This window comes from Parasteatoda tepidariorum, chromosome 5 (assembly GCF_982258835.1).
Source record: "Parasteatoda tepidariorum strain Cologne lab strain chromosome 5, Ptep-v5.0, whole genome shotgun sequence".
NCBI classification, from domain to species: domain Eukaryota; kingdom Metazoa; phylum Arthropoda; class Arachnida; order Araneae; family Theridiidae; genus Parasteatoda; species Parasteatoda tepidariorum.
In genome coordinates this window covers 66438075-66458219 of record NC_141759.1, presented here as the reverse complement: position 1 = coordinate 66458219, position 20145 = coordinate 66438075, and the positions used below count along the sequence as shown (strand labels likewise).

The 20145-nt window shown below is 31.2% G+C and overlaps 1 protein-coding gene across 1 annotated transcript in view; it reads right to left on the bottom strand.

The window, feature by feature from the left end:
• Positions 1-20145, bottom strand: part of LOC107455690 (uncharacterized) — an 80029-nt gene that overhangs the window by 9203 nt on the left and 50681 nt on the right. The window contains exons 12-21 of the mRNA XM_087164128.1: positions 16711-16836; positions 16452-16625; positions 14328-14477; positions 11238-11576; positions 9835-10020; positions 6859-7020; positions 5416-5703; positions 5122-5289; positions 3182-3448; positions 539-706 (exon numbers count right to left, since the gene is read on the bottom strand). Of these exons, the coding sequence (XP_087020254.1) occupies positions 539-706; positions 3182-3448; positions 5122-5289; positions 5416-5703; positions 6859-7020; positions 9835-10020; positions 11238-11576; positions 14328-14477; positions 16452-16625; positions 16711-16836 (2028 nt within the window). The remainder of the gene's footprint in view (positions 1-538; positions 707-3181; positions 3449-5121; positions 5290-5415; positions 5704-6858; positions 7021-9834; positions 10021-11237; positions 11577-14327; positions 14478-16451; positions 16626-16710; positions 16837-20145) is intronic.

Genomic DNA, 20145 nt, shown 5'->3' with positions numbered 1-20145 from the left:
TAAACTAAATATGACTCACAAAAAATTGTGATAAAAGAAGAGAAAGTTAACGTGACGAATGTAAACGAGTGATATTATAATACCAGAATTTGGATAAAATCTTATTCCTTGTGATTTTTTTCTAAATCAATTTTTATTGAATAAATTAGTAAAATAATTAAATGAAATTACTCAAATTTTAAATCTATGGCATTAAAGAAATTTTAAAGTATGTCAGTTCATTTTCTATTGGGGTACACAATCTGCGGGGCAATCTATAAGTGCAAATTTATTGACGAAAAAATTTTTGAAAATTTGGAATTATACACTATGTTTGTGGCAATTTCAACACCGTGAAGGAATTTTGCAAATTGAACCAAACTTCATGGTGGTAAGTATTAAGATATTACAAATATATTTCGCATGTTCATTTGCGCCACTATCAGTAATATGTGGATTGAATTTCATGAACTTCTGAGAATTCCTTCATAGTGTTGCAATTTTTACAAGAGTTAATTCTATTATTGAAATTTCGAAAATACGTCATTAGAGAACTTACATCTTTTACTATTTCTGTAAGCTTAGTGTGTAGCTGCATGGCAGCTTGTAGCCTCTGTCTCCATTCTTCTCTCTCTTTCAATAGTATCTCCCTCTCCTTCTTCATTCTATCATACATACCTCGAAGTTTGGCGTGGGATTCGCGTATTTCAAGTAAACTGCTATGCAACTGTAACAACAAAAGAGAAATGAAAATTAGCTCTTATATTTTGTATACTATTAGTATTTGAATCACAATTTTACAGCAAGAATAATCTTGCTGTAAGCAATAATAAATCTATTAAAATTATTGGATTAAGATAACTGAATAATTTTAATAATTTATTAAATTTTAATAATGTATTCAAATAAATAAATTCTAATAATTTTAATAACTTATTCAAACAAACTCATTGATTTCAAAAAGTATCATAGTACTAAAAAATTTGTGATCTCTGAAAGGCGATGACAGGTTAGCCATTGGCAAAATGGTTGTTATCTAATTTTTTAATAAAAACAAAAATATCGTCAAGTGATGAAATTTTCTTTTATTCACAACTCAAGAAGTATTTATGAGATCTCTCTGGTCGCATATCTCGAAAATAAGCTCACCAACTTAATGCATAACGAAATTAAAAGTGAAAAAGAGAATTCTAAAAAAATTATCAAACAGCAGTGGTCGAAATAGCAACGCATGCAATGACGACGCATGCGACTGTTTACTATTACTCTTGAACACAGTGTAAAAGTGTGATGGCGTCCAAATAAGGGGAGTACGCCATCAAACCCAAAACAACACCCATTTCGCCAATGGGTGAAAAGGTAAAAAAAAATTATGAGAACATGAAACATATCGTTAATGATACTCTTTAGATCGATAATACGAGATTACTGAATTATGATAACATCCGCATGAAGAAGGGAGAATCGCGTGATCACGGTCCTGAACGGGTTAATAAGCAATTGTGCATTATGCGCCGAAAAGCATAGTCACTGTGAGGTTCACATGCATCTCAAATTCAACAGCTTTCAGGGCATTATAATCTAAGATTTACCATTCCCATTTAATGTCTATAATTTTTCCTCAATGAACTATAAATAAACTATTTTAAACAGAATGAACCCAAAGACCAGAAGTGAATTATTACTAGAGAATCGGGAGTGAAGTTTTATTGCAACACTTTTTTACTCATTTCATCATTGAGAAAGTGTTATGATGGTCGGTCACTATATAATCTTTGAAACTAAAATGATGGTAATTAAATTTATCGGTCCATCTATGTTTAAATGCTTTCCTATGGGTTTTTTTATAACAAACTTTGGCATTTACTCGCAATCGATAGCGAAAGTTAATCATTTTAAACTTTTTAGAACCAAGCACTTGATTAAAAAAGGAATCTGAGAGCAGGAGGCAAAGCTTATTGGCTGAGGTAGAGAAAATAATTCAAAAAACTCTTTCCAGAAATAATTAAAAATTTCCTGCAGTTGATTAGGTGAGAATTTTTAAAATCATTTATTTTAAATAGCAGATACAAATGCGTTAATAACTTTGATTACGTTAAAATGCGATCCGAAATGGTTTAGTGGTAAAGACACTGAACTGTCATTGTAAAGAACTGGGGTTTGATCCCCAATGGCGGCTGGATGCCCACCCAGCTTCACGCCGATGGGTTCCAGTTAATCTGGGAAGTAAAGTCCGCCTGTGCGCACCGATGAGCTCATTGCCACAATCATGCCGTTGCTCATGAAATTGTGGAGCCTTAACCTCCATGAACCCCTGGCGTACTACAGGCTGTTGCGAGAATCCATTGCATACATTAAAATACAGATATTACGAAATGATAACGAGTTGAACGTTTGTTTCGGGACAAGGTACCTTAGCGAATGGTGATGAATCTGCGACTGAAACTTGAATTTCAAAATATAAAACAAAAAGAAATCGTGCATCAATAAAATATATCATATTTAGATGATGAACGACCTCATGGACCCCTTTTTTACCATCCCATAAGTATTTTAATTTATCAGATTAAATATTGAACCTACACCTCTCTGTTGCTTAGACTATTCCATTATTGAATTTCAAATTCGTAATTAGCTTTAATGACTTTGATTTTACTGATTTTAATTACCTATACTCAGGTTTTGATTCCTATTTTTACCCTTTTTAATGATTATGGGCACTGATGCTTTTATTTTTGGTGCCTTTACTTTTTTTTATTTATTGGATCCTAAATTGCCCTGGATATTTTGATTTTAATTGTTGCTTTATAAACCTATTTTTAAATTTGATTAAATTTTAAATTGATTTTGTTGTAATTTGGCTATCAATTATACATTTTCTAATTGTTTTTAACCACCAAACCGTCCTCCTTCGAAGAGTTCTTCTTTTCATGCTTTTGGACTTCAGTTGTCTTTATTATAACGAAATCATCTGTACTCTAATGTTATTGTTATTTTTTATTTATTTATTTTTTTTAACTGTATTTATTGTATTTTATTGTGGTTGTCAAATTGTATATTGTATTGCATTGTAACAGCCGAGTGCCCATATCTTTGGGCGGGACGACTAACCAAATTCTATATTTATTCTATATATACCTAACTACGACTAACCAAATTCTATTCTATATTCTATATATAGAAGAAAAAAAATCGATATTACCTCACTCATTTTTCTCCTGCTGTCTTGGTGGTCTTTCTCGGTAGAGGATCTCATGTCAAGCATTTGTTTTCTGACAGCTTGTTTTTCTTTCTCTCTCTCTGTTTCTGTCTGTTCTACTCGAGATTTGAGATCAGAGACCATCTTCTGCGTCTCACCGAGTAAGTGCTGCAACTCGTTCCTCTCTTTCTCCCAAGTCAGCTCCAGTCTCGTCTTGGCAATGTTGCGTGTTTGGCCCCTCGTTGACTCCATAATCTTCTGCTCCTCCAACTGCATACAAGGTAATAGTTTGTTTATGCACCGATGTATATACTATATGTATAGGTATAGATATGTATAGATGTATATCCTATATATCTTCCTAGTATATACATAATATTCTATATACACCAAAGAGCCATTACATTATGACCACCTTCTATCTATAACAATGGGCTCACCCAGGTTTTCATGGTTTCTCGCCCAGGAACAATGTTTTCATTGGGCACATTAGGACCCATAATCATCATAGGACAATCCCTGACGTCTGTAAGCTACTTGAACATAGTTGCAGAAAAGGTTCACCCATTCATGGTAACAGTTTTTCCTGCGAGGGATGGTGTTTGCCAACAGGATAATGCACCATGTCATAAGGGTAGAATCGTCATGGATTGGTTCGAGGAACATTCCAGTGACTTTCAAGTCATGTCTTGACCTCAAACTCACCTGACCTTAATCCAATAGAGCATTTATGGTTCTACTTAGAAAACCAACTTCGTGCTGCCACGCTACCCCCTCGCAATGTAAGGGAATTGCAGGACCAGTTGGTGAGCACTTGGTACCAGATACCTCAGACTACCTATCAGCACCTTGTGGAATTAATGCCACGGCGGGTGCTAGCAGTTTTGAGGGCTAAAGGTGGTCCTACATGTTATTAACAGGGTGATCATAATGTAATGGCTCTTCGGCATACACTGGGGAGAATGTAGGGATAGGTTTCTAGCATGAGATGAGATAATCTTTTTAAAATCAAAATTAGAACATAAAAGTTTTAATTATGGTTGTTATTATTATATCTAACGTACATGAGACCAGTACAATCCGTTGGGGATCGGATAATTTGCAAAATTTAAAATCGACCCAGAGTTGTCTTTAAAAATAAAAATCTACGTAGAAAATATTATCCAATATGAGTCATTTAAGCATATTAAATGCGTGAACTTTAACTGTTTTGAACCATGAATAATTATTTACAATTTTATGATAAAAAAATATATAAAACATAACTTAGTTTTTCTCAGATTGGACAAATAATAATAAAATTCAATGAAAGCAATTACGATAGTATATCAAAGGCATAATGATGCAGATATACCTTTATCCATATTCTACGAAAATAAACAAATACCTACTTATAATTGAAGTATGTGATTTTAAAAACAGCTCAATTCGTTTCAAAAGTATTACAGAAGAAATGTCTAAGTTCGGTAGTTAGAATAGAAAAAAACAACGCCAATGAATATGTGTTTTGAATATGTGTTTTGAATCATTGTTTTTGTTTTAAAAATTTTTTATTTACTTGTGATAAAGCACTGATTTTTTGAACAAAATTATAATAATAGAATAAAACATAAAAAAAAATTAATAAACTTCATATGTGTTTAACAGTGTTTTTATAATTGTTAAAGTTTTGGAACAAAACGCAGAAAGAATTTAAGATATTAAAAGATTCCAAAACTAGATTGGAAACGTACAAACACGAAGACGTACTAATGAAAATTAGAATGAGCTTCAACTAATTTTAAAAAGAGAGTGATAGAATCGTGAATTATTTTGAAGCCTAGACATTAGTATTTAACATTTTCAATAAGCAAACCAAAATAATAAAAAAATTAATGCTTTAAAATTTGCTTAAAAGTAAACAAAAAGAACTTTATAGACGAAAATTAGGTATGATATAATACCTGGTTAATTTTAGATTTAAACTCCGATATTTGGATATCATAACTGTTTTTGTCAGTTTCAATTTGCAGTTTCAAGTTCTTGTTTTCGAGCAGAGCATCATCTAGCTGCTCACGTACGTCTTCTAGTTGATATCTTAACTCGTTAACTTTACGTCTGGCAGCGTCAGCCTAAAATGACAAAGGAAATTAGAGTGCAAGTAAGAAAATCTTTTGCCCATATTTATAAGACCAACTGTTTCAAAGTTACTTTAAATTATTAATAAACCTTTTCGACAAATCGCATTTCGAACTTACTTCTTCACGATGTCTCGCTCTTTCCCTCTTCAAAGATCCTGTTCTCATCTCTTCTGCATTTCTCTCAGACATCGATAACTGAGACTTGAGTCTGTCTCTCTCTTCCACCAAGCTAGCTATCTGGTTCTGCATACTAGTGATTTCTGATGACATCATGGACATCCTGCCTTCGTATTCTCGCCTCAATGTATCTAACTGCTTGTTCAGTTTGGAATCGCCAGTGTCAAGTGGAGGCAAGACCACCGGCCTATCTATTTTTGCCTCCATAGCCTTAGCCAGGTCTTCTGTCTGCAGAAATTAAAATAATCCGAAATTCAGCGATATGCAATATATACAAATGCATGAGTTATATGAATGATTATTCGAAGAAGTTACAAAATTGCATCTGTTCTGAAAGAAACATGATTCTTTCAAAGGTTTGCATCAAAATGCCAGGTAAAAAATTCTTAGATTATACATACATTATGTTGCATAGATAAAAATTATAACTGTTTTCCTTCCTTTTTATTAACGCTTGAGTTGCTCTGATAGAAATAATCGAAATTAAATGTTTTTATTCATTCTCTTCCCGCATTGTGTGCTTAGATCGCTGAGTGATTGTTAAAATTTTGCATCGCAGCTTTGAGCAATTGCTGCAATTACCTTACGCAGTCCAAGAAATGGAACATCCCTCAAAAGAGAAGACGAGCTTCATCTAATGAGAAACGCAGGTAGTGGATCTGTCTTTATTAAGCAAAGTTATGGGTTGTTTTTTTATTTCGAGATTTTTGAAAGGACAAAAATTATTTCAGAATTTTTTTAAGCAATTAGGCTTTTGCATTGTAATAGTTAAAACTTACTATAGCTGCCAACCTTTTCGGATTTTTTCCGAAGATTTTATAATTATATTTAAAGTCTGAGCAAAATGTAAATTTTTTTTCTTTTCATTTATCGAATTTATAAACTTAATTTAAAAACCAGGTTTGCTAACTGTTCCGCTTTCTACAAAGGTTTTAAAAAATTGGTAGCGAATTAAGCAGTAAAACTTGTAGAATAAGGAAAAATACGCTTGTTCTTAAGTGTCACCTCAGGATGATTAATTGCAATAAAATTCATTTTATATCATACTTGGATTTTTGATATGTAATGGTAGAAAACATACTTATGGTACGCTTGAGCTCTAGCATAATAAAAAAATATTTTTACCTCTCATATTTGTGATTTGATTGCTACTTTACTACCACTTGGCAAAGTAATCCTCGTAGAGAAAAAACGTGGCAGGTATGAAAGGGTAATTAAAACAGCTTTTAGAACCAATCTCTATACAAATCACTGTTCTGTTAGCAAAAAGCATGCTTGCATTTTTAAAGATTACATTGATAACTACCATTTTTTTCAGTAGAGTCTTATTGCTACATTATTATTCCAACATTTAAAAATTGTGTACAAAATATTCAATTTTACCCTTTTTTGCAGTCGATTTCTTTCTTCTTTCAAATACTTTTCTTCCTTTTTGTAAGATTCAATGAGCGTTTCCTTCTCTTCCACCAAGTCTTGCAGCCTTCTCTTATCTTGCTCTGTAGATTTAAATTTATCTAAACGTCTGCTTAGTTCTTTCACTCGTTCCTTCAAATAAAGGAAATGCTTTAATTATTTAAAAGGATTCAGAAAAATAATAATAATGAGGGCAAATGTCTAATTGAATCCAGAAGATTGAAAAAGAGAACAAATGCAAAAGATTCGAAATTCATTGTTCTTATTTATTAATTATTATGACTAGCAATGAACTATGCAGATGAGAAGCATCTATCACAAAAGTAAAATTTGGTTAAAAAATATATAAAAAGTAATGTATGAAACTGAGAAGTTTCCAAAAGTTATTTAAAAAAAGATAAGAAACTATTTTATACAAGTTTTAAGAAGAAAACTAATGTCTAAAATTCGAATATTTTTTACCAAACGGTAACTATGACTAGCATTGAAAAACAATTGTGATATTTGTTTAAATGTAAACAAGCAATGTGGAAAGCTGAGAAGTTTCAAAAATAATAAAAAAAGCAACTTGAGCTCAGTAGCTTGAAGCTTAAGAGCAGTAGCTGTAGCTCAAGCAAAAAGCAATAAATATTTGCTATGTAGATTTAAAGGTATCTAATTGCCTGCTTAGTTACTTCACTTCTTCAAAATAAACTCTTTAATTATTTAAAAAGAAATCGAAAAATAGTATAAATAAGATCAAAAACTAATTGAATTCTTAAAATTGAAAAAGAGAATAAGTGCAAAAATTTGAAATTAATTATTTTTATCTATAAATAATTGACTAGAAATGAAGCAAAAATGAAAAAAAGCAAAAATGAATGAAAAGAATGCACGACAAAAGTAACATTTGATTTTTAAAAAATAATCAATAAATAAAAACAATAAATAAAAATAATCAATAAATAAAACTGAGTAATTTCAGATGATTATTAAAAAAGGATGAGAAGCTATGATTCACATTATCTACTATGATTTGTGACTACTATCTTCTATGACTACTATGATTACTAGAAACTATGATTCACATATCATTAGAATTTACCAAACGATAGCTATGACCAGCAATGAACTTAATTAGTGTAGAGCATGTACTACAATAGTAACATTTAATTGGAATAAATAATACTTAATGTGGGAATATGGTAAGTTTCTTTTGTTGCTCCGAAAAAACAACGTTTATATTTAATTCTAATGCAGGAAACTGAAAAGTTTCTTTTGTTTTTCAGAAAACACAACGTTCATATATGATCCAAATGTGGGAAACTAAGACGTTTATTTTTGTTGTTTCTAAAAACTAAACGTCTGTACATGATTTTAGTGTGGAAAACAGAGTAATCTCTTTCGTTATTTCGAAAACACAACGTTTATATATGATCCTAATGAGGGAAACTGAGAAAATTTCTTTCGTTATTTCGAAAACACAATATTTATATGTGATCCTTATGTCGGAAACTGAGAAATTTCATGTGTTATTTCGGAAACTCAATATTTATATGCAATCTTTGTGTGGGAAACTGAGAAAATTTCCTTTGTTATTTCGAAAACACAATATTTATATGTGATCCTTATGTCGGAAACTGAGAAATTTCATGTGTTATTTCGGAAACTCAATATTTATATGCGATCTTTATGTGGGAAACTGAGAAAATTTCCTTTGTTATTTCGAAAACACAATATTTATATGTGATCCTTATGTCGGAAACTGAGAAATTTCATGTGTTATTTCGGAAACTCAATATTTATATGCGATCTTTGTGTGGGAAACTGAGAAAATTTCCTTTGTTATTTCGAAAACACAATATTTATATGTGATCCTTATGTCGGAAACTGAGAAATTTCATGTGTTATTTCGGAAACTCAATATTTATATGCAATCTTTGTGTGGGAAACTGAGAAAATTTCCTTTGTTATTTCGAAAACACAATATTTATATGTGATCCTTATGTCGGAAACTGAGAAATTTCATGTGTTATTTCGGAAACTCAATATTTATATGCAATCTTTATGTGGGAAACTGAGAAAATTTCCTTTGTTATTTCGAAAACACAATATTTATATGTGATCCTTATGTCGGAAACTGAGAAATTTCATGTGTTATTTCGGAAACTCAATATTTATATGCGATCTTTATGTGGGAAACTGAGAAAATTTCCTTTGTTATTTCGAAAACACAATATTTATATGTGATCCTTATGTCGGAAACTGAGAAATTTCATGTGTTATTTCGGAAACTCAATATTTATATGCGATCTTTGTGTGGGAAACTGAGAAAATTTCCTTTGTTATTTCGAAAACACAACGTTTATATGTGATCCTTATGTCGGAAACTGAGAAATTTCATGTGTTATTTCGGAAACTCAATATTTATATGCAATCTTTGTGTGGGAAACTGAGAAAATTTCCTTTGTTATTTCGAAAACACAATATTTATATGTGATCCTTATGTCGGAAACTGAGAAATTTCATGTGTTATTTCGGAAACTCAATATTTATATGCAATCTTTATGTGGGAAACTGAGAAAATTTCCTTTGTTATTTCGAAAACACAATATTTATATGTGATCCTTATGTCGGAAACTGAGAAATTTCATGTGTTATTTCGGAAACTCAATATTTATATGCGATCTTTATGTGGGAAACTGAGAAAATTTCCTTTGTTATTTCGAAAACACAATATTTATATGTGATCCTTATGTCGGAAACTGAGAAATTTCATGTGTTATTTCGAAAACACAATATTTAAATGCGATCTTTATGTGGGAAACTGAGAAAATTTCGTTTGTTATTTCGAAAACACAACGTTTATAATTGAATCCTTTTCGTTTAAATTGTCGATTCAATTAATTTTTGCGCAAGCGTAATTCTTAACACTATTGATATAAAGATTATAATATATAATTTTACTTGTAATTCCAATTTTTCTTTTATCCATGCGTCTTGTCTGGAATTGTAGGACTCTTTGAGTGATGTCATTTCGAAGCTTAATTCATTATGCTCCTTCCTGATTCGAATCAAACTGGCTTCAGCCTGCTCTTTTTCTTGTATTAATTTGGATTTTGTTTTCACAAATTCATCTTCTAACTGATCGTACTGAAATGAAAAACAATAACGTAAATAACTATCTGACTTATTTAAACATTTCAATATTTTAATTGTTATTTTTATTAATTACTCCAATTAGTCACTTCTAAATTTCAAAATTGATAAATAGAAAACTAAGAATTAGAGTTTCTAGAAAAATATGAAAATCGGCAATTATGACATGGCATTAGCCCAAGAAAAGAAAATTTCTTATGATCTCTTTAATCTGTTATTTTTCCCATTTTAATAACAAAGATTTCTTTTGATTGATAACATAGCATTTCGTCAATCATGGACACATTCATTCATCGTCAAAAACTAGGCCAATAGAAAATAGTTTTATTTTGATCTATAATTTCTATTTTGCTGAGCGTGTTAGATTTAGATGTTTGATTGAATAATCAGTAGTTAATGCCAACTAGAACATGATTGAAATGTTCTTTATGCCCTCGCACTGAAAATGCTATAAGTTCCATTTTCTAATCAAATCTTTTTTCCACTTTAAAAATAAATAAAACTTTTACATTTTGAGAAATCCACCTACAGAGTAATAAATTTGCTATTTATCATGGAATTGTATTGTATTTACTACGTACAAAATAATTATGTGCTAATTACTTGTTTCATGCCCTACTAAAATTGTGTCTATGGTCCTTAATTACAAAGTAAATTAATAAAATAATAATGGCTACATCAAACTTTAACGATACTTGAACAATACATTTTGTCAGTGGCAGACAGACTTATTAACATAAAAAATTCTAACTCCTTAAAAGCAGTAACGTAAATTACTGTGCAAGTGAAGCCTACGGGGTGATCATCGTCCTTAATATGTAATTTTAGGATAATTGTCAGAATTTAAATAAAATAATTATACAAATGTGAGAGACACAAATGAAACAAACCCATTATCGAAGTTCATCGAATAATGGGTAAACATTAAAATTAGTTTAATTGCTGAATGAGATATGAAGGTGCATATAATACTAACTTCTCTAAAACTCTCCTCGCTATCAAACGGATTTGATATTTTCAGTTACAACTTCCCCTCTAGTGATTTTTTTTCCTCGCTTAAATTAATTTACAAACCCTAGTGTGCATATTTTTTACATCATTTTTGAGAAAAACATATAGTTAGAACTTCTACTCTGAATGTTCTCACTTACAATGTGTTAGCATTAATTTTAATAGCAAAAGATTAAAATCGAAGCAAAACTTCCACCTACTCTTGAAGTCAGATGATCATATTCCTCCCTCATTTTATCTCCCTCCTGTTCCATCAGTTTCAGTTTCTGTTGCAGGCTCTCAACTTCCTCAAGTTGCATCTGCATTCTTCTTTGTTCTCTCTCAATAGCAACCACGCGCTCTTTGCTCAATAAAACCTCCTCTTCTTTTTGCTTCAGCATCTGTTCCGATTCCCGCTCCGATTTCTCCCGTTTTTTCACCTCCGCTCTGATTTCTGATTCCAAGTTATCCCGTTCTTTACGCCATTCATCTTTTTCGCGGCGAACTTCCGATGCAGCTTTTCGGGATTTTTCATTGGCTTCCCTCAAGGATTTTTCTGCCTAAATACACAAAAATGAAATGCATTATCGAATAATGTTGAAATTCAAATTCATTTGGAAAAAAAATTAAAATAACGAATATGATGGTGCTATTTGCGTGTGAAATATTAGAACTAATATTGATCAATATTTTAAACGCTCTTTCTACTTAAATATGTGTGATCTCTAGTGAAATTGATATGGCATAAAAAACAACATTTTAATTATATGAATATGTAAGCATTGAGCCTTAGTGGCTCAAGAGATAGAGCGCTTGTCTTCCAACAAGGTGGCTCGGGTTCGAATCCCCTGCGACACCCGCTTCGCATCAATTATATTACTGATAAAAAATATCCTCAGTGTGGATCATGGGTTAGAGTCCCTTTGCTGTCAGGCTAACTGGAAGTTTTCTCGATTTTCCTCACCGCTAACGTAAATGTGGATTAGTTCCATCAAAAAGTCCTCCACAAAAGAAAATTTCGCCCAACACGTGATCCAAGAGTTCTCTTGTCTTCTGGATTAGGATAAAAATTACAAGGTTACGGAGTTGAACATTGGTAGTCGCGAACTCAAAATTGGGTCGGCTGCTCAACGGCTGTTATAAAATAGGCAAGCATTAGTATAAGTTGGGTTATTAATTAATACAACATTATAACTATGTAATTATGTAAGTATCAGTATATATTGCTGCTGTTATTAAAACAACATTATAACAATGTGTTATACTCGTAATTATGTGAACATGTAAGCGTTAGTATAAGTTGCTGCTATTGATTAAAACAACATTTTGATTATATGAATGTGCAAGCATTTGTATAAATAATAGCTATTAATTTTTATGGTTTTGTCGATGTTATTTAAGTTACATACATATTTAATAGGTTTCGAAGTAACCATTATATGTATGACACACTTATATACTCGGCGGTAAGAAAATAAGAAACAAATTTCTTCCAAAATGTTTTTCAATTCTGACTTCGTGGTTATCGTGATGTCTTTGAACTCTTCAAATTACTGTTCCTTCAGAAAATTTTCAGTCTCGGATGTTGTGGTACTGAATCATTCTGACTTCTGTTTATTCTAAATTAATTCTTACAGAATAGATTCTAAAGGCTTCTAAGAAAATGTTTCTTGCCTGATTCCAGAGGGGGAGATTGCGAAATCCAAATATTTTCTTATTTCTTTTTCCAATAACTGACAAAGTAATTTCTAAAATGGAACCATTCTAATTACAGGAGTAAAATAAAAGGCTTAACTTCAACAAAAAGTATTCTTTTTAACATAATGAAGTTGCAAAACGTAAATTATGATGACGAAACAAAAAATATTACATTTGCTTAGCGGGTTGGAAATGAAACTATTTCTTTAAAAGTTTCAGTTCATCTTTTCAGTTTAATGGCGGTTCGAGGGCGAAGTCACATTTCTCGGAACATCCGTCATACTCTCTGGACTTAGCCCCCTCTGACTTTTCTCGTTTTCAAAATCGAAAAATATGATAAAAAGTTAGATTATAAATGTTGAAGACATCAAAACACTTAGACGTCAGAATTGAAGAGCATCCTGGAAGTAACCTTTAAAAGTTGCTTCTGAAACATTTAGAATTGATGACGGTAGGTAGAAGTTACTTAAAACATATTAAACAGATACGTAACCTACATTCATGGAGTTTTTCTCTTTGAACCATTAAGAATGGCACTTAGTACTTAACAATTAGATCATTAGAGCAAAGGTTATTCAATTTGTTGTTTCTTTGGCTCATTGAATAAGACTAATAGTAACCGACCTACCCCCGAAGGAGTTTGCGCGGATAAGGGTTTCACCCGTTGTCACGTGAATTAAACATAACAAAACTACAGAAAAGTAAAACCAAAACTAAAAAGATTTATACACACAGGAAAAATTCCAAAATCGAAAAGATGATAAAAATAAAACAGAATAAAAGTTAAAAGTGCTTAAAACATCTAAGTGAATAAAATCAACCAAAAGTAAAAGTGTCAAAAATACAGGTAAAAACATATAAAAGTAAGGTCAGGTAAAACATCAAATGGTAAAAATATGAAAAATCACATTAAATACAAATAAGACTAAAATAAGAATAGAATAATTTAAATAGTCGACTAAAAGTTCAAGTGTCCCCCATTCAAGGCTAAGTGCCTCCAAGATTAAAAATGTTCTAAGGTAAACCAAAGTTTCTCTAAAAAGATAAACACTCAAAGATGACACCAGGTAAGACAGAGGGTGCTGAAGTTCACCAAGATCAAGATTCCATTTCGAATGTCCTATGTATAATGAAGATGTTAGTTCAAGGGGAGAACAAAGTCAAGGAAACGGTAAGTGCCGAGGTAAAATACTAAAAGCAAATATTAAAACCAGTAAACCAAAAGTTTAAAAAATAAAACCAGATAAAATTAATCAAGTGTACTCTCAGGGGCAAGCAGATCATTCAGGGTATATTTAAGAATTTCAATGAACAAAACTTACATAAATTACATTATAAATAATATTGTTATCGTTACTGACATAATATTGTTATACACTTTGAAAATTATTTTTAGAAATAAAAAGACATTGTATAGAATGGTCTATAGTCTATAGAATGTTCTTTAGTAAATAAATTTATGTAGGAAGAAACGAAACTTTTTTACAAGTTTGTGGCAACACTATTTGTCCAGAAAATGTATCAAAGCGAACTTAACAAGATATATATAAAAATCAAACTATTGCCTATTTTCTATGAATTCGAAAAAAATATCCTAATTTATTGACTTCTACCTTTTCCAATTTATCAGAGAGCTCTTGAGTCTTGTTTCTCAAAATCTTTTCTTCTTCTCTTGCCAGCTCTAAGGCTGCATCTCCTTTCTCTCTGGTATCCTTAACTGCGCTCTCTTTTTTTCGCTTGAACTCTTCACGAAGGCGGGATTCCTTTGTTGTAAAAGAAGAAAGAAAAAATATTTTGATACTATTTTCAGAAAAAAAAACCATAAAAAATAGCAAAACGTAGCTTTAACTGTTTAAGTATCTAACAAACTACAGTTTTAGTGCCTTATATCGAGGGAAAGCTTTAATTTTACACTAAATATGATTTTATACTAAATATAATTTTATACTAAACATGATTTTATACTAAATATGATTTTATACTAAATATGATTTTATACTAAGTATAATTTTATACTAAATATGATTATATGCTAAATATAATTTTATACTAAATATGATTTTATACTAAATATGATTTTATACTAAATATGATTTTGTACTAAATGTAATTTTATACTAAATATGATTTTATACTAAATATGATTTAATACTTTATTTTGCTGGGGGAAAATGTGTGGGCTTTGAAACAGACAAATATTTAATTATAACAGTTCCTGATATGATTTTAAGTTTGTTTATATATTAATTTATATATTTTCTGCACAGATAAAAATTATTAATATCAGTGAATAAAACTGAGAAACAATTTTTCGACTTTTATCTCTAAGGATACAGTTTTTAGTAACATTTTTTTATCGAAATGTACAAGTTTAAAAACGTTATATATAACAAGGGTCACATAAATTTTGCGAGAAATTTCTAGGGAAGTCAAAGCAAATCATCAGAATTAAAACTACGAAGAAATGCATGCCGGGAAATGTCGTGGTACGCAACTATGGAACCCCTATTTCAAACTGTTTCTTTGTATATTTCTGAACAGGTCATAATCGGGCATCTCTCCTAGTCACGTAGAACAATATTTCCTGACTTGGGTTCCAATGCAATTTTGATCCTGATGATGTGCCCTTACTCCCTCTGGAAATTTGTAGCAAGATTTGCGTGACGTTTTATAACTTTTCTTGACGTTTTTAAACATCATCAGGATCAGAACTGCTTTGGAACCCATGACAGAAATGCTGTCATGCGTCAATAAAGGCGCTTCCCAATCATGAACTGGTCATAATAGGAAAACTTCCCTAGCCACGTACGACAAAATTTCTGGGCATTGATTGCTCAGTGACGTGCCCTAACTCCCCTAAATATTTGCCACAACGTTTACGCTAACCCGTGTTACATATAACGTTTTCAAACTTGTACACTTCGACAAAAAATATACTAAAGATGGCATTTGGAAGAAAAAAACTAACTTTAGGAGCAAAACTAATTTCAGATTCGAAGTCCTCACATCCGAATTAGGCAATATTAAGTATTTGTATAAATGAAGCAAAAGTCTAGTGTAGTTCTCATTATTTTCTAGTGTAATTCTCATAGTTTGTATCTGCATAGTCTTATGAGTCCAAACAATGTAGTGCTTAGGTTGCTTTTCAGATATTAAAAAAATAGATCACAAATTTTTACAAAATGTGACCTTTCTCCATTCGAACATTTTGCCTCATTTTTATAATTAGCTGAGAACATTTTCATGACTGTTGGGTTAAATTTTGCAAGAAAATGGACAAACTTAATCTAACACTCATGAATATCTGATCTAAACAAATAACAATTATAAAAATAGCATATGTTATTCGTTAAAAAGCATTATTTTATATGACTACTGAGCCTTTAAAGAACAGTTTCAACAAATCAAAATAAATTGAATAGTTTTTTTATAAATTTGCTTATCTGACACTAGAAGCCTTACACAAAGAAATTTAATAAATATTTATAGAACAATTTGATTTATAAATGATTTTATTAATAACTTAATTTAATTACAAAACTAATAGATTAATAACTTAAAAATTTCCAGCAGTGTAGGTTTTAAAATGTCGTACATATATCCTAAAACCCAATGAATACATGATGAATAGTCGAGTATTCTAAAGAAGATAAGTTTTTAAATAACCAATTACAATCAGCAAGAATTGCTTTTCTAAAATAAATTAAATATCAAGTTTTATAAAAAAGAAATAATACCTTTTCGATGAATAACTTTTCATTGTCTATTATTTGTTGTTGAAGCTGCTCGATGCGATTTTTTAAATCATTGATATTTCTCTTATATTCCTCACGTTCTCTGATGAAGCTGTTATTTACTTCCGATTGTTGTTTATCTGAACTTTGCTTCAGTCTACTTCTCTCTTCTTCGAGCTGCAATGAAAGGCATTTATAATTCCTCAGAGTAATTTTCTAGTAAAAAGCTTTAATGCAGTAAAGTGTTAAACGTGTGCGTTACCTCATTTCTAAGTTGGTTGCATTCCTTTTTCAAAGACAATAGATCTCTGTCTGTCATATCTACTTGGCTTTTTAGCTCGGCAGCTTTAGCTTCTGCTTTTACTAGCAGACGTCGTTGTTCGTCAACCTAAAAAAACACAAATTCTTAAAATATAGTTTAGCATAACATCAAAATGATATAAACAAAGGGCATTCCATAAATGCTAAAAGTTTTTTTTGCTTGGTGGCAACATCACGAATTTTAAAAAATAAAAGCGTTAACTGAATGTTTATAAATATTCTAAATGAAGCAGACGATTTTATTAGCCAAGTTTCGCTCTTGTTTAAAGAATTGTTTTTTTTTCGGTCTTACAGAAATAAGGGTGAACATTTCTGAGTTAAAAAGCAAAATTTGTTGTGCTATAAAATTTTGCTAATTTTTACTTTTAACTAACCGTCTGCATCAACCAGCTTGTTCGCCTACATGAACTCACTGCTTCACGGCTCCAAATTGTTTTGCGCCTTCGTGGAGTCACAGCTTCGCTGCTCTTCATTGATTCTGCTGAATTCGATAACATTGATCTGATTCTATGGCATTGGTATGAAACAAATTAAAGGGTTGGGGTAAAAACATCTTGCACGGACTCACAGCTTTGCGGCTTTCTCCTTAGATTAAATTACACGAACTCACAGCTTCGTGGTTCCCCATTGACTTTGATGTATTCGGCAGCATTCACATTTACATTTGACTTGATACATTTTCATGAAAAGAAAATAGTTTAAGTTTCGTTTAAAAAATATTTAATTTTCCACATATGTGCTCTTTTCTTTAAAATGTGCAACAAACACGGTTATCAGTGGGGTATTTAATGATACCTATTCTCTACGACTCTCTGAAACGCATTTTCATACTAAAAGATCAAAATACTTCTCAATCTGAATAAATAGTGCCATAAGTAACATCTGCTGCGAAAAAAGAAACATCACTTGGTATCGTGTGCCTTGCGTTTACCTAAACTAGGCAAATTCCCTGAGGAGGAAAAAAATACGGAACAATCAAAGTTTTTAATCTATGTCTTATTATTCTTTCTTAATTCTGAGTTTAATTATATTTTGATCAGAGAGTGGGTAATAATACACTTGTAAATAAGTACACTTGGTTAGCTGTCACTTATTAAATAAGTTATTTTCTCTACTATTGAACCAGCCGCATAATATTCATGAAAACTTCTATTGAAATTTCACGGAATTTAATCGAAGAAGTTTTGAATTAAAAATAGATGCATAGTGAAATCCTTTACTTAAAATGAAAGCTGAAACTTCTGAGACTCTAGAAATTAATTCATCTCACGAATGAAGTAAGAATTAAATAGTAACAAAAATTTTTAAGTTATATTGATCCCTCTGTTATGCAACACAATAACTCCATTCTTAATTGATTTGACGTGCTCCCAATGAAACTCATATTTGGTTTAATAGAGCTATAAGTTAGCGAATCACTTATATTTCAAGAGATATCCCAATATTACAATATAAAAGCAGATTCGGTAGATGGCCCTATACGCATACGTCTCCTGAGAAATGAAACTATCTTACTTTAACGGTAGAAATCGTACCGAGGGAACAAAAAAATTTAATAAGGTAAAAACTTTAAAGATAGAAGTGAATCCCTCGAAGAGGACCAATCTCTTCGATTAATGGTCAACATATCGATCAAGTCAGAGAATTCATGCTTCATGATTGGATCATCGTTCGACAATAATAGACATTATTAAATAATTCCTTAAACCATTTAGTTCCAGTCAAACATTTTGAGGTTGTGACGCATCACCTCTCGATTTGTTCCAAAGAACTTTAAATTTGTTCCAAGAACAACATGTTCAAGTGGCCTTAAAGATTTCTTTCTAACCAACATTAAATTCACAATTCACTGTTTAAACACATTATTACGGGTTATTAAACTTGGGTTTATGTTTTTGACACATAAATGTTAAACAATCAAGTGAGTGACACTCGAAAGGTTATACAAGACAAATTAAAAAGCTACATAAAAATATTCAAAATCGATGTTATTGTTTCTTTTTCATTGTCGCAGAGTTGAGCATTATAAACAATTACCGATTGATCTGACAGTCAATAAAAAATATTTACTATTTCAGTGTTCCATGATGTTTGCGTGAAGCAATTCGTCGAAAACGAGTTGAAATTTAGTAAAAAAAATCATGGGTTATGTGCTATGGTGCGCTTTCTCACATTTCAGTTATTTTACAGTGCTTGCAAACATTCAACGAATAAGAATCCCACCTGTACTGTACTCTCCTGGTATAGCACCGTAAGACTTTTTCTTATTTACACGGTTAGTATAGCCTCTTTCTTATCACCATTTTGACTCCATTGTTTCGATGAAAGAAATTTTTTCTACGAAAAATTATTCACGAAATCGATTTAAGGCATGATTTGATAATTGGAAAAGCATTGAAGTTGGAGGAAAGTGTTTTAAGGAGATGAATTAAATTTTGACAAATAAGTTAATACATTTTGTTCTATGGCACAATTAGAGCACTTTTTAACCATAGTAAGTATACTAAGTTTAATTCATTGGTTTTCACATTTTTAATTTCAAAAAGCAAATTATTGTGAGCTATCATCAAACATTTTGCATGGTCATCATATTTCTTTTTTAAAAGGCTCAGAAAAAGTTTATATCAAGTGATATTCTAAAAACATTGCGAAACTGTGGATTTAAGAATAATACCAATAGTTCATTTTTTTAACCGTGTCACTAAACTAGACTGTTTTTAGGGACAAAATTTGTTTTGTTAAAAGTTTCCTCTTGTTTCCATAATTTCTAATTTCGCTAAAATGTAGTTTAGAAACCTTCTTGGACTTATTCTTTCCTTGCCTTTCCCTTTCGGAACTTCTCGATCTGCTCCCAAACATTTTTCGAAGTAGAACTATCTACCTCCAATGGATCTCGGCTTCTGGCACAAGAATACCACGAAAATCCGGCAACTTGGCATGCCCCCGTTATGCATAACAATACGCCAGACACAATATTATAATGCTTAAATGTGATTGATTCACTTGCATGATCCCAATAGATGTAGACTTAGCAATACCATTCTACGTCCTTTCATGTTGAAATACGTAAACGAGCGTGCACAGTTTTGAAGAATCCGATCACGGATCTCAGATGTGAGTAGTTGCATACGCATTTGAACATGAGGGGATGTAAAACAGTATTACTAAGTCTATCGGAATTACATACGTGAAGGAGCTACATTTAAGCACTATAGCATTCATTGTGTCTATACTGATGTATTGTTATATACCACAAAAGCCCAGCAAGCAGTCGTATTTTCTTTTGAACCGAAAACGAGATCTATGAAAGATAGATTTCTCGACTAGAAAAGTATTTGTAAATAGGTACTAAATATCTCTACAATTAAAACTTCAA